Here is a 12,301-nt window from a genome sequence, read left to right as displayed (position 1 = left end):
GGTGAGCCAAAAGGGGGATGGGTGTCCTCTACCCTCCCTGTCAAGAGAGGCTGAGAAGAAAAGACACAACGGCTTTGGATTTTAGAAAGCTTCACATTTATGTCCAGGCTCCACCCGCTGCCGGCTCCTCCATGGCTCCCTAGGTCCCCTAAGATCGTGCCCCTCCCACCCAGCACCCTTCAGGGGAGATGACAAAGGCCACAATGAAGGCGCTGGAGGAGGAGAAACACCTTTATTAGAAGAACAGTGTGGACACAGAAGGGGGAACGCAGTGAGAGCGTGAGGGGTGGGGTCCAAGGAGCCAGCGCCTTCCTCAGCGCCCCTTCCAGGGGCTGAGCAGAGATGGGCTGGCATGCCCTGGCCACGCACCAACAAGGCCCTGCTCTCCCTTGGGAGGCAGGACACCTGGGTTCCCACGGAGAGGGGGTGGTAAGCCACCAGGTTTCACCGATCCATGCTGTCATCCGTCGGGCTGGAGAAACAGGTCTGTAGCAGCTTTTCGCAGAACTCCAGCTCCTCCTGGTTTGGGGGGACAAGAGTGGGAGCCCTGAGTGCACAGCGGGCCCTGCTTCCATCAAGCTCTGCACACAGAGATGGCTTCTCTTCCCTCCCAGCAGAAGCCTGCCCCAGAAGCCTCCCAGGGTTCCCTGACTTCAGCTGAGGTCCATGGCTCACTGTTTCTCTTCTCACCTGTGCCTGGATTACAGCACTAGAATGGGGTTCTCCCAGCGGCCATTTCACCCCACTGGTCTGTCCTCACCTCAGCCCCCTTTGGCTCTTTCTAACTACCTGGTATGACCAACCCCTACTAATTCCCACTTAAAATTAAAACCCCTTCCATGGGAATAAGTCCCAGAAACCAAGAAAGAAGCATTCACAGGTGGCACCACATGAACATAAAAGATGCCAGAAACAAAAATGAAAGAAAAACAACAATTTGGGGTGAAAATCTGCAACTCGTCAGAAAAGGCTAACATATTTAATAGTTCAAGAACTTCAATGAATCAACTGCAAAAACCACCACCCAGAAGATAAACAGACACAGGGATATGAAAGAGCAGTTCACAAGAAAGGAAAGCTGTCCAACTTTACTCACGGGAGAAGGGCAAAGTAAACTGCACTAGAGTACTACTTTTCACCAATCAGCTTGAAAAAAAAAAAAAAAAGTCAAATGGCTTGAGGTCCCCTTGGGCCGCTCATCGGCGGACCGTCAACTGTTTTCAACCTATAAAGAGCAACTTGGCAATACCTAGCAAAAATGGCCCGTAACTCTGTAACTTCACCTTTAACCTACCTTACCCCAGCTTTCCCCTTTCTGGCAATTGCTCCATAGACATGCTCATACATATAAAGAAACATAGGTAAAGGGTTATGCTTTTAGCAGAGTTGATAGCAGCAACCAGCGTGTCCATTAAGAGGGGTCATGACCCGAAAGAATCAACCTACCTTGCAGCTACAAAAGGAAACAGGAAAAAGCCATGACCACCAACACACAATACGCTCCCTCTGCACTCCTCCCTGACATGTTATGAAAGGGAATGAGCAAGGAGCTGGAAAGTGGTCAGGACAGGTAGATTTTGCACAAAAGGGAGAGAGGAAGAGGAGAAGAATTTATATGCCCATTTGTGTGCACAGACCATCTTAGGAAGGCCACGCAGGGAACTGGGGGAGGTACTAGGTGGTTAGGGGCAGGGGCAGCAGGGAGACTTTTCACTGTTTACCCTCCTATGCATCTTGAATTTTGAACCACATGACCACAGGACCTTTTCACAAGAAAGCATTCATGAAATTTAACTCTTAAATTTACCTACAAAAATACTTACAAAAGAGGACCAAGTCATGATAGAATCACCTTACAGAATACCATGCCAATTGCATTATTCAATTATGATGAAATTAAAGCAGACCTCAGGGCGCCTGGGTGGCTCAGTCAGTTCAGCATCTGCCCTCAGCTCAGGTCATGATCCTGCGGTCCTGGGACTGAGCCCTGCGTCTGGCTCAGCAGGGAGTCTGCTTATCCCTCCCCTCTGCACCCCCCCTCTATCCCCTGCTCATGCTCTCTTTCTCTCTCAAACAAATAAATAAGATCTTTAAAAAAAAAAAAATTAAAGCAGACCTCTATTTAAGTATCTGGAAAGATTTCCAAGACACACACAGGCACACAGAAAAGAAGGCCGTGTGAAGAGACTGGAGCGGCGTATCGACATACAAGGAATGCCAGCAACTACTAGCAGCTGGAAGGGGGAGGATTCTTCCCTAGAGCCTTCAGAGGGAGCACGGCCCTGCTGACACCTTGACTTCAGACTCCTAGTCCCCAGAACTGTGAGACGATGCATTTCTGTGCTAGGCCACCCTGTCTGTGGTAGCGTTAGAGCAGCTGTCGGAAACGAACGCGGCACCGTACCAAAAATATCACGGCCCAGCCTTCTCTGTCCCCTCACAGGTTGTCTCCTTCACCGTAGTTACAACTTCCTGCTGTCACACTGTATGTGACCGAATGTTAAATTACACAGATACAAATACGGCACGTATGACACACGCACATATGCACACACACCAGGTATGTGTTTGTAAACCCGTACTTCTATGTGTTTGTCTACCACGTTTCTCTCTCACCCCTGGGCCCCGTGAGGACCGAGGCTGGATCCTTCTGCTCCTCCCCAGATCCCCGGCGCCCAGCTCAGGGCATGGCGCGCGGGTGAGCCGCCCCTGACAAACGGAGGGGCGGAAGGATGAGGTTTCCACAGGTGTATCCACATGTCTAAACTTCTCGCATGGCATAGTTCCAATAAGTGGAGTTTATTATATGACAATTACACCCCAACAAAGTTGTGAAAGTTTTTAGAAGGAAAAAGAAAAAAGGAGTGTTGGTCAGTCTGCATGAGGCCTCCCTCAGCAGGTGGGTCCTGGCCAGGGTCTGGCACGCCAGCAGTTCAGGGAACGAATGTGCCAATACAGCAAGCGACAGCTGACACGCTCCCCAGCCGAAACTCCAGCCTAGGCCAGGTTGGGGCAGGAGGACCCCACAACCCACGGGCGCGTATTTCCATGGGTCACTGTGATGGGGTCGGGGCGAGACCTGGGGGTGGACAGCGTGCCTCTCCCGGCCATCCCTGCTCCTCACTCCCCGCGCCTCTCTGGAAATGCGTGACAGCGTCACGAGGAATGGACTCCATAGAACAGATGTCCCGGGAAGGGGCACGTCGCTCAGCTTTGCTGAAGCGCCAACATCTGGGCTGTACTTCACCTTCGGTCAGCTCACCCCGTCATCTAGATAACTAAACAACTATATGACTATTCAACCCGTTGCTCTTTATCCCCCGTTACTGATGATCTGATTATCTGAGTTACCACTCATCTTGTGACTGAGCTATTTAAATATCTAATGAGCTGCTATTTATCACTTGTTACTTATTAATTAAACATCTGAGTTGTTTATCTGTTACTCATTATCTACTTAATTAAATACTTGTTTTTTATTTAATTAAATATTTAATTGGTTGCCTTTTATCACCGACTTATTTATCAAATAGTTATTAAATATCTGGTAGGATGTACATACTTCTGAAATTTGCATAACAAATAAATGACTTCGTTAACCCCTTCGAACACGCCAAGCTCCTCGTTCCCTGCCGGCCTGTGGCGCTCGCACAGCACGAGGCAGGTGTGGGGGCAGGAAGCAGCTGCGGCAAGGCTGGTGGGAGAAGTACGGAGCGAAGAGACGGGGAGACGTGCGCACGACGCAGAGGGCCCGGCGGCCGGCCGTACCTGGTACTCCTCGTGCTGCTGCAGCAGCTGACAGCGGTGGCGGAGCAGCTCCTCCAGGCCCAGCTCGGGCTCCCGGCACTCCCGCACGCCCTGGGGGAAGTCTGTCACCAGGCTGCGGGGACAGGAGAGCAATCCTTGGGACCGCCCTCTGCACGGGGCCGCCCCCACCCCCGCCACTGCTCCCCCAGCAGCCTCGGGAAGACGGTTCCCTGCACTGGGCCTCAGTTTCCCCGTCTGCAGTACAGACCTCAGGTGGCCCCCACCCCACCCCAGGGCCTATGAGACAAGGCGCCTAGCAAAGAGCCTGGCCTGGAGCCCACTCCGCACGCCGGAGCGGCCACCTGCTCGAGCGACTACTCTGTTACGTCATCTTTTCCAGACACTAATCTGCTGGTCCTGTGTGCGGGGACAGCGGGGTCAGAAAGACTCTCCCCCTCCTCCCAGGCTGCTGGGTCAGCCCCCAACATGTGAGGAAACAAATGCTCAGGGAGGGCCAGCATAAGGATTCCTGCCCCCTCCACGGGAAAGGCCCAAAATCCTGCATCCTGGAGGGAAGGAGGCCGGTGGGCTGGAGCCCAGTGGTGTCAGCCTGAGAGGTGGGGGCGCCTGCCCCGGGGCCTCGTCCTCTCGGAGGCCCCAGCATACCTGCACAGGGCTCCAAGCACATGCTCATGGAAGGGGCTGTGTTCTGTCCGGATCAGGGCCACCAGCTGCTGGACCATCCCCATGGAGCACAGGGTCCCTGGGGGAAGGGTCTTGGGGGTCAGAGGGGCAGTCCACGCCCCTCTCCCAGGCATTCCCCTCCCCCCACCCACCCTTGGGGATCATCCCTGGGTCCCCTGCCCTGGCCGCCCCACCTTTGTGTTCGGGGTGGCCCACCAGCAGGTTCTGCAGCAGGAACGCCGACTTGACCTTGAGCTTTTGCACCTGCTGCTGCATGGCCCGCATCAAGACGGAGAAGCCATCCAGGCGAAGGAACTGCAGCAGCCCAGCCTCCTGCTCCCGGACCAGGCCTGGGGGGAGGCGAGAGAGAGGCCGGGGCCTCGAGGTCACCCTCACCACCCTCACCAGAATCATCACCACCCCGCACCACCATCACTATCAACTTCTAGGGGCCTGAACTTCATAAGCTTTATCTTTTAAGCATTTTTGTACTGAGATGTAATTAATGTAAGCTGTTAGAAGAAAACTCTGCCCCATCCCTCCCACATCCCACTCTGGCTCTTGGTCCCTCTGGGGAACTGAGTCTCACTGTCTACCCTTTGTGGCCGAGCCACCCAAGGTCTATCTGTCCATCTGTCTCCCCTGTTTTGGACATGACTTTCCAGATGCCACCCGCTCCAGGACTCTTTCTCTCACTCTTGCCAGAATTCCCTTCCAGCCTCCCTGTTCTTTTCCCAGGGCCACCATAACACAGGAAATATATATTCAGTCTCTACCCCCATTCCCGACACAAAGTTCTTAAAACCCGTGGAATTTCCTGGGTGATGGGAGCATCTTTTGTTCCGGTGAGGGGACTCTGGGTGGGCTCCTGGATGGGGTTTACTTACCGGAAATACCAAAGCCATGATTAGAAACTTGGAACTTCCAGCCCCACCTCCCAACCTCCAGAGAGAAGAGAGGGACGGGAGTGGAGTTAACGATCCATCACGCCTCCATGAGAAAGCCTCCATAAAACTCCCGACACGGTGGGGTTCAGAGAGCTTCTGGGTTAGTGACACATGCGCATGTCAGGAGGAGGCGCGTCCCGACTCCTCAGGGACAGAAGCTCCTGTGCTCGGGACCCTTCGAGACCTCGTCCTAGGCACTTCTTCATCTGGCTCTTCATCTAGCCACTGAACACCTGTACTTCCCTGCGTTCTGCGAGCTATTCTAGCAAATTATCAAACCTGAGGAGGGGGTCATGGGACTGCCCAATATAGAGTCAGTAACTAAGAAATACAGGAAGCCCCAATTTTTTTTTTTTTAAGTTAAACCCTACGCCCAACGAGGGGCTTGAACTCACGACCAAGATCAAGAGTTGCATGGTCTACAGACTCAGCCAGCCAGGCGCCCCCAGAAGGCCCAAACTTTCGATGGCTGTCTGAAGCAGGGGCCATCTCGGAGAACTGAGCCCTTAACCTGTGGAGGTCTGCCAACCCTCCGGAGTCAGTGTCAGAATGGAAGAGAACGGGACTGTAGAACACCCGGCTGGTGTCCAGAGAGCTGGAAAACAGGTCGTCTGTAAACCCCCGACATTCGGTGTCACAAATGTTGGGAGTGGAAGAAACAGGTTCTCCTCCAGCTTCAAACAGAGAATCATGAGGCTGCCGTAGGGCCCAGCAATTCCAATCCCCGGTGTGCAAACCCAGGAGAAAGGAGAACACACGTCCACGCAGAACCTTGCCCACGTGGTTCACGGCAGCACTATTCACACAGCCAGAGGTAGACACCGCCTGATGTCCCACTGAGCAACTGATGAACGGATAAACCAAACGTGGCCCCTTCGTAAATGACTTATTATTCAGCCATAAAAAGGCATGAGGCGTCGGTACAGGCTATAAATGCAGATGAACGTGGAAAACATGACGCTCAGTGAAAGAAGCCAGACACACAAGGCCACGTGGTGGACACGTCCAGAGCAGGCAAAGCCACGGAGAGGAGAAGCAGACTGGTGGCTGCCGGGGGCCGCAGGGAGGGGGTGAGGAGGGACTGCTAACCGGAATGCGGCTTCTTTTGGGAGTGATGGAGATGTTCTGGAGGTAGACAGTGATCATCGCCACGGCACAACCGAGCGAATGCGTTAAATCGTACAGTTTAAAAGGCTGAACTGCATGGCCTGTGAATTGTATCTCCATAAAGCTTATTTAAGAAGGAGTCCAGTGGGGGCCCCCGGCACGGCACACACACAGACGGGGGCCCAGCACATGGTTAAGAACATTGCCTGGGCTCAAACCCCCCATCTGCATGACCTTGCAGGGTGCCCCGGGCTCTCCCCTAGGCGACCTGACCTGGTCCTTCCTCCATGTGGATCCGGTCTCCCTGCCTCAGAGGCTGTGTGCGTGGACTAAACAAGTTAACACTCGCACAGGGCTTAGCGTGGGGCCTGGCACAGAGAGAGTGCCCCACAGGCGTTGGCATCATCCCCGTCCTGGCACCTGTTCCCCGGGAGGCAGCATGAGTGAGAGCCACTGGTATCTCTAATGGGGGGAGGCCGGGGTGCTGCTCAACACCTCACCACGCACAGGCGGGCCCCCTCCTCACCACGAGGAACTCGACAGTGCGGAGGCCGAGGACCCTGATGTGCGTGAAGCACTTAAGTTGAGCGGGACTCCTGTGTCATCCGGATCTGGCTGACTAGCGAGGGGTTGGCCAGCTCACTACCCCGTCCCCGGGACCCCGCACAGAGTCTTCAGGGGCAATGGGAATAAATGAACAAATACAGCCCCTCTCCGGCTGCCCCTCTCCGGCTGCCCCAGACACTCACAGGAGATGGCGAAGAGGGCCTTCACGCGTACCAAGTCGCAGGCGTCCCGGTCCAGCAGCCGCAGCAGCTTGCGCAGGGCGCCCAGGCCCAGCACCTGCTCCTGGATGGCCGCCACGTTCTGGCTGCACGTGCCGATGAGCTCTGCCGCCCGCCACCGCAGCCCCGCGGGCCCTGCCTCCAGGTACCGGCCCACCAGCAGGTGCATGCCTGACAGCTGGCAGAAGTCTGTGCCAGACAGAGGGGAGATGAGAGTCCAGGTGGTATGGACTGAGCTCTGCACCCCCCTCCAAAATTCACACGTTGAAGCCCCAACTCTCAAGTGCCTCAGGATGTGACTATATCTGGAGATAGAGCCTTTTAAGAGCTCCTCCAGGTAAAGTGAGGTCATCGAGGAAGGTACTACTCCTGGTGGTAAGACTGTCGTCCTTCTAAGAGGACATAAGGACACAGACAGGCACACAGGGAAAATCATGTGAGGACACAGGGAGAGGGCGGCTGTCTGCAAACCAAGGAGAGAGAGCCCAGGAGAAACCAGCCCCACCCACACCAGGATCTCAGACTTTCAGCCTCCAGAACCATGAGAAAGTACATTTCGGCTTCAGCCCTCACACACGAATACAGCAGCTGAGGCTGGAGGGGCAGGCTGGCTCCCAGGGGAGCCTGCCTCAAGTGTGGGCTCCGTCAAGCGCCCAACCAGGGGTCCCTCCAAGGCCAGCATGTCTCAAAAATGCCAGCATTTGGGGGATTAGGGTCCCGGACTCCAGCCCACTAGATGCCAGTACTGACCCCTAATCTTTGTGACAATCAGAACATCCCTAGACCAGGGCTCGGCACACTACAGCCCACCACCTGCTTTCGTAAAAAAAAGTGGTACCAGTGAGCTTGGCAGTTCCTCAATAAGTGAGACGCAGAATTATCACAGGTCCACTGCTACGTAAATATCCCAAACCCCAGAAAGCAAGGACTCCAACACATACTCATACCAAAGCTCACAGCAGCATTATTCTTAATAACCAAAGGGGGAAAGGGCCCAAATGCCCATCAGCGGAGAACGGACTGACAACATGTGGAGTATTAGCCATATGAAGGAATAAAGCTCCAACACAGGCTACAACATGGGAGAACCTCGAACACATCACACTCAGGGAAGCCAGTCACAAGAGCTCACATGTTCTATGACTCCACTTACATGAAACATCCAGAGAAGACACATTCACACCGTCAACGGCTACGTCACGCCCCTCCACAGGAAGGGGGAATGCCGTCCTTTTATCAGCTCCTCGGCATTTAGAACAAAACCCACAGCACCTACTTTAGCCTGCAAGGCCCTGCACACCCAGCGTCACCTCCTACCTCTTGCCCCTCACTCACTGCACTCTGCCACGCTGGTCTTACTGCTGTTCCTGCACATACCAGGCAGGTTCCCACCTCAGGGCCTTTGCACTGGCCATTCCCTCTTCCTATGAGAGCTGATCTGATAACCCACTCACTCACTTCAGGTCTCTGATCAAATGGCACCCCTTGGGGAGGCCTTCTCTGACCGTGCCACCCAGAACCACCTCCTCGCTCATATTTTAGGGAGCGACAGTGCATTCCCAAGATACTAGGGAGAAATGACCAGTTTTGGAGAATGTCAGGGAGAATGACCTGCTGTCAGGCTGGTGGGGTGAGAGGAGGTCCCCTCCTGATGGCAAGGGGACCCAGCAGGAAGACAGGGCAGTCTCATCTGGGGCCTGAGTTGGAGCCAGACTAGAGAGGGGGAAGCTGAAGGCTGGAAGAGTGGGGAAGAGGCCGAAGGTGTGGTCCCCGAGAGAAAGGACAAGAGCTGAGCCACAGCAGGACACGGGGCTGAGGAGGAGGGAAGAGACAGAGGGAGACCAAGGGGCAGCCGCGGGTGGGCCTGGGTGTACCTGCAGCATTGTCCATGTTTTCACACAGGTCGGCCAGCAGCTCCAGGGCCCCCTCGCGCTCTTGCTGGTCGGCGGCCAGTTCAGCCTCAGCAGCCAAGGAGGGTATAGGCTGGGACAGCACTCGAAGGCAGTTCTTCATCTGCTCAACTTCCTCCCGCTGGCCCCGGAAGGCAGCTGACATAGCCTCCTGCAGCCACTGACGCCTCTGGAGTATAAGACAAGGCAAGAAGGGTGGGGGAAAGAAGCAAACCTCCATCAATAATGAATTCATGAATAACACTTGTTACTCCTAACAGCCAACATCTGAGAGCCCACTGTTCCTTCAATCAACAGATACCTACTGACTATCTTCCCCACTGACAATTTTCTAGGTACAATATTTACAGAGAGACTACCTATGGGGTGTGAGAAAAGGGACTCTCAGGTCTGTCCAGAGCAACCAGCAGCCAATGGGGAAATGGTACGAGAAGCAGGTATGGAGCAGGAGTAGAGATTAGAGCTCATTTTCCACCACGTTAAGTTCGAGGGATCTATTATGCACTCAAGGTAAACTATTGAGTTGGCTGCCTGAAGCTCAGGGAGGAGGTCCAGCCTAGACTTGGCTTTGTCAACCCTGGCCCTACGCACACTCTGAGCTGGAGAGTTTGGCCGGGGTGGGGGTGGGGTAGAAGGGGGGAAATGCCAATATCCTGCACACGGCAGGACGTTGGGCAGCATCCCTGGTCTCTACCCGCTAGATGCCAGTAGCCCACCCCCCGACCCCAAGTGGGACGCATGTCTCCATGCGTTGCCAAATGTCCCGAGGGGGATCAAATCAGAACCACTGGTCTAGAGACGTAAACTTGACAGTCGTCAGGGTAAAGTCTCAACACGGTATGAGACCACAAAGGAAGTGAGCAGAAGTAGGGAAGAGAAGAGCCCTAGGGTGTGCCGTCATTCAGAGGCTGGGGAATGAAGAAGAGCCAGTGAGTGAGGATGAAAACCAGGATACTGTGTTGTTCTAGAAACCAAACGAAGAAACAGATCAAGGAGGTGGCCAGTAATCAAATGTTGCCTATTAGGTCAAGTAAGATGACAGCTGAGAGCTGGCCATTGAATTTTATTTTTCCGCCGGGCCTAGTAGTGCTCATATACTGGCTCTGTAGTCACAGTCCTGGATAAATTTGGGCGAGATGTTAATCTTTCTGTGCCTGTTACTACCTCATTGTCCTAAAGGTTCAGTGACATCATGGATGTCCTGGGTTAGCACAATGTTTAATACAATGGAAACACCGTCACAAACTAAACACATATAACAGATATCGCTACTCATCTCCAAGACAAGCTTCTGAATGTTACTGTCATCCCCACTTCACAGACAAGAAAACTGAGGCCCAGAAAGGTTGTGACATGCCAAGGTCACACATTAGGCCATCCACAAAGCCTGAGGTCACACCTAAGTCTTCATGAGAACAGCCTGCTGCCTGCAGGAGCCCTGCCTCCGTACCTGGCGCTGTGTGGATCCTCAGAAATACCCTATGAAGTACCACTACTACTCTTATTATCACCATCAGCTTGCAAATAAAGACCTTGCTCTGGGGCACCTGGGTGGCTCAGCTGGTGAAGCATCTGCCTTTGGCCCAGGTCATGATCCCAGGGTCCTTGGATGGAGCCCCACGCTGGGCTCCCTGCTCAGCAGGGTGTCTGCTTCTCCCTCTCCCTCTGCCCTTCCCCAATGCTTGCACATGCTCTATCTCAAATAAATAAATAGAATCTTTAAACAAACAAACAAAAAAAGACCTAGCTCCTCAGAAAGATGAAGCGATATGCCCAAGGTCACACAGCTGGATGTTGCTGAAACCAGGTCCGCCTGGCTTTGAGAACGCTCCCTCCTTCTTTTTACCGCGAAGCTACTCTGCATCGCAGCTCTGATCTTCAGTCTACAATAACCCACCCAGCACAAATACAGCGTACCACTCTGCCTTCACCCCTGGACTCCGCCCCTGCCCAGGGCACCCCTCCCCCCACTTCGTTGGGACCCCACCTTTACCTCCTCACTCATGGGCTCTGGAGGGGGGTCTGGTTCCTCCGAGCCCGCCGTGATAGCCATCTGCAGCAGGCCTTGGAGGTTTCGCGGGGGCGGAGGAAGGCCCGAGTTCCCCGCCGAGGAGCCGCCGCCCCCTGATGAGCAACCCTGGGAGGCTGGGGGCAGCGCCAGAGGGAGGCGGCTGCCCCCCGAGCCTTGGTCCGCCATGGGCTGTTTGTGAAGGGAAGAATGTGTCTGGGGTAGGGGGTGGTCACCGCTGAGGTAGCTCTGGCGTCCTGACGGGTCGACTCCTGGGGGTCTGCTGAGAAGGTGAGGTGTTAGGGGAGCTCCGAGGCCCCCATGACCCCAAACCACTCTGCCCGCACCCACCTTAACCACAGCCCCCTCTCCTTCCTCCATACCGACCGGACCCTTCCCCAAAGTCTCAAGCCCCTCCTTCCTCTCCTCGCAACAGGCCCCACCCATTCCACCTAGCAACCCAGCAACCCCTCCCCCATCACCACTAAATGCGTTCCGTCTCTTAGCAACCCCACTGCCCTGCCTCCATAGCAACAAGTCCTCCCTTTAGACGTCTTAGCAACAAATCTCCTCCTTCCTCTCCAAAGAAGGGAGCCAAAGCGGGGCGGACCTCACTTCCCCGGGCCTCACCTTCCCCGGGCCTCGAGTCGCCGCCGCTACTAAAGGCAGAGTCGCCCGCACCTGATTCTGATGGGCGCCGCCATCTTGACCGGAAATGCGCCGGTCTCGCCCGGAAGTTCCCGGAGTAACTCCCAACCTGGGGCCGTACCTGAGGCCGAGGCCGCGTGCCAGGCTCTGAAGCCCTAACCTGACCGGATACAGCGCTCGGCCCCGCCCCCTGACCATGCTAAGCTCCTCCCCCGATCCGGATCCTGCCCCTTAATGAGCTCCACCCCCTCGACCTTCCGCAAGCTCCACCCCCGCCTTGGCGCACACCCCGCCCCCGCGATCTAGCCCCGCCCTCTGGGTCCCGCCCCACCCATGTCCCCGCCCCCTTCCTGCTACCTCAGGCTCCGCCCCTGTTCTAGGCCTTTCGGCCTCCCCCAGCTTAACCCCGCCCCCTAAGCCCCGCCCCGTGTTGGTGAGCGGGCCGCTCCCCGTTTGGCCCCACCC

General features: G+C 55.1%; 1 protein-coding gene across 4 annotated transcripts; it reads right to left on the bottom strand.

Annotated features, from left to right (window-relative positions):
- Window positions 1-217: 217 nt before the first annotated feature.
- On the bottom strand, window positions 218-12,065 carry HSPBP1 (HSPA (Hsp70) binding protein 1). Of its 4 annotated transcripts, none has more exons than XM_040633812.1 (8): window positions 11,958-12,065; window positions 11,174-11,468; window positions 9,145-9,349; window positions 7,235-7,459; window positions 4,626-4,781; window positions 4,414-4,510; window positions 3,769-3,880; window positions 218-519 (listed from the first exon to the last, which is right to left on the bottom strand). In XM_040633812.1, exons 1-8 carry the CDS (start codon window positions 12,032-12,034, stop codon window positions 445-447), a joined length of 1,242 nt encoding a protein of 413 aa, XP_040489746.1. In that variant the 5' UTR covers window positions 12,035-12,065; the 3' UTR covers window positions 218-444. The 4 variants fall into 4 exon arrangements, with proteins under 4 accessions (XP_040489746.1, XP_008708017.2, XP_040489748.1 ...); XM_008709795.2 differs by having other exon boundaries at window positions 11,870-12,027; XM_040633814.1 differs by having other exon boundaries at window positions 11,174-11,471; window positions 11,819-12,026.
- Window positions 12,066-12,301: the final 236 nt, after the last annotated feature.

The sequence above is a fragment of the Ursus maritimus genome, unplaced genomic scaffold (assembly GCF_017311325.1).
Source record: "Ursus maritimus isolate PB19 unplaced genomic scaffold, ASM1731132v1 scaffold_19, whole genome shotgun sequence".
In the NCBI taxonomy this organism is placed as follows: domain Eukaryota; kingdom Metazoa; phylum Chordata; class Mammalia; order Carnivora; family Ursidae; genus Ursus; species Ursus maritimus.
Note: the sequence above shows the minus strand (reverse complement) of the source record. Positions and strands in the feature narration are given on the sequence as shown.

Coding starts and splice junctions, on each gene's coding strand:
- HSPBP1 (XM_040633812.1), bottom strand. CDS start 12,034: ATGGTCAGGGGGCGGGGCCGAGCGCTGTATCCGGTCAGGTTAGGGCTT. Junction 4,782..7,234: donor GGCCCTCTTCGCCATCTCCT/GTGAGTGTCTGG, acceptor GCCTCCCCCCAG/GCCTGGTCCGGGAGCAGGAG. Junction 4,511..4,625: donor GGGCCACCCCGAACACAAAG/GTGGGGCGGCCA, acceptor CCCTTCCCCCAG/GGACCCTGTGCTCCATGGGG.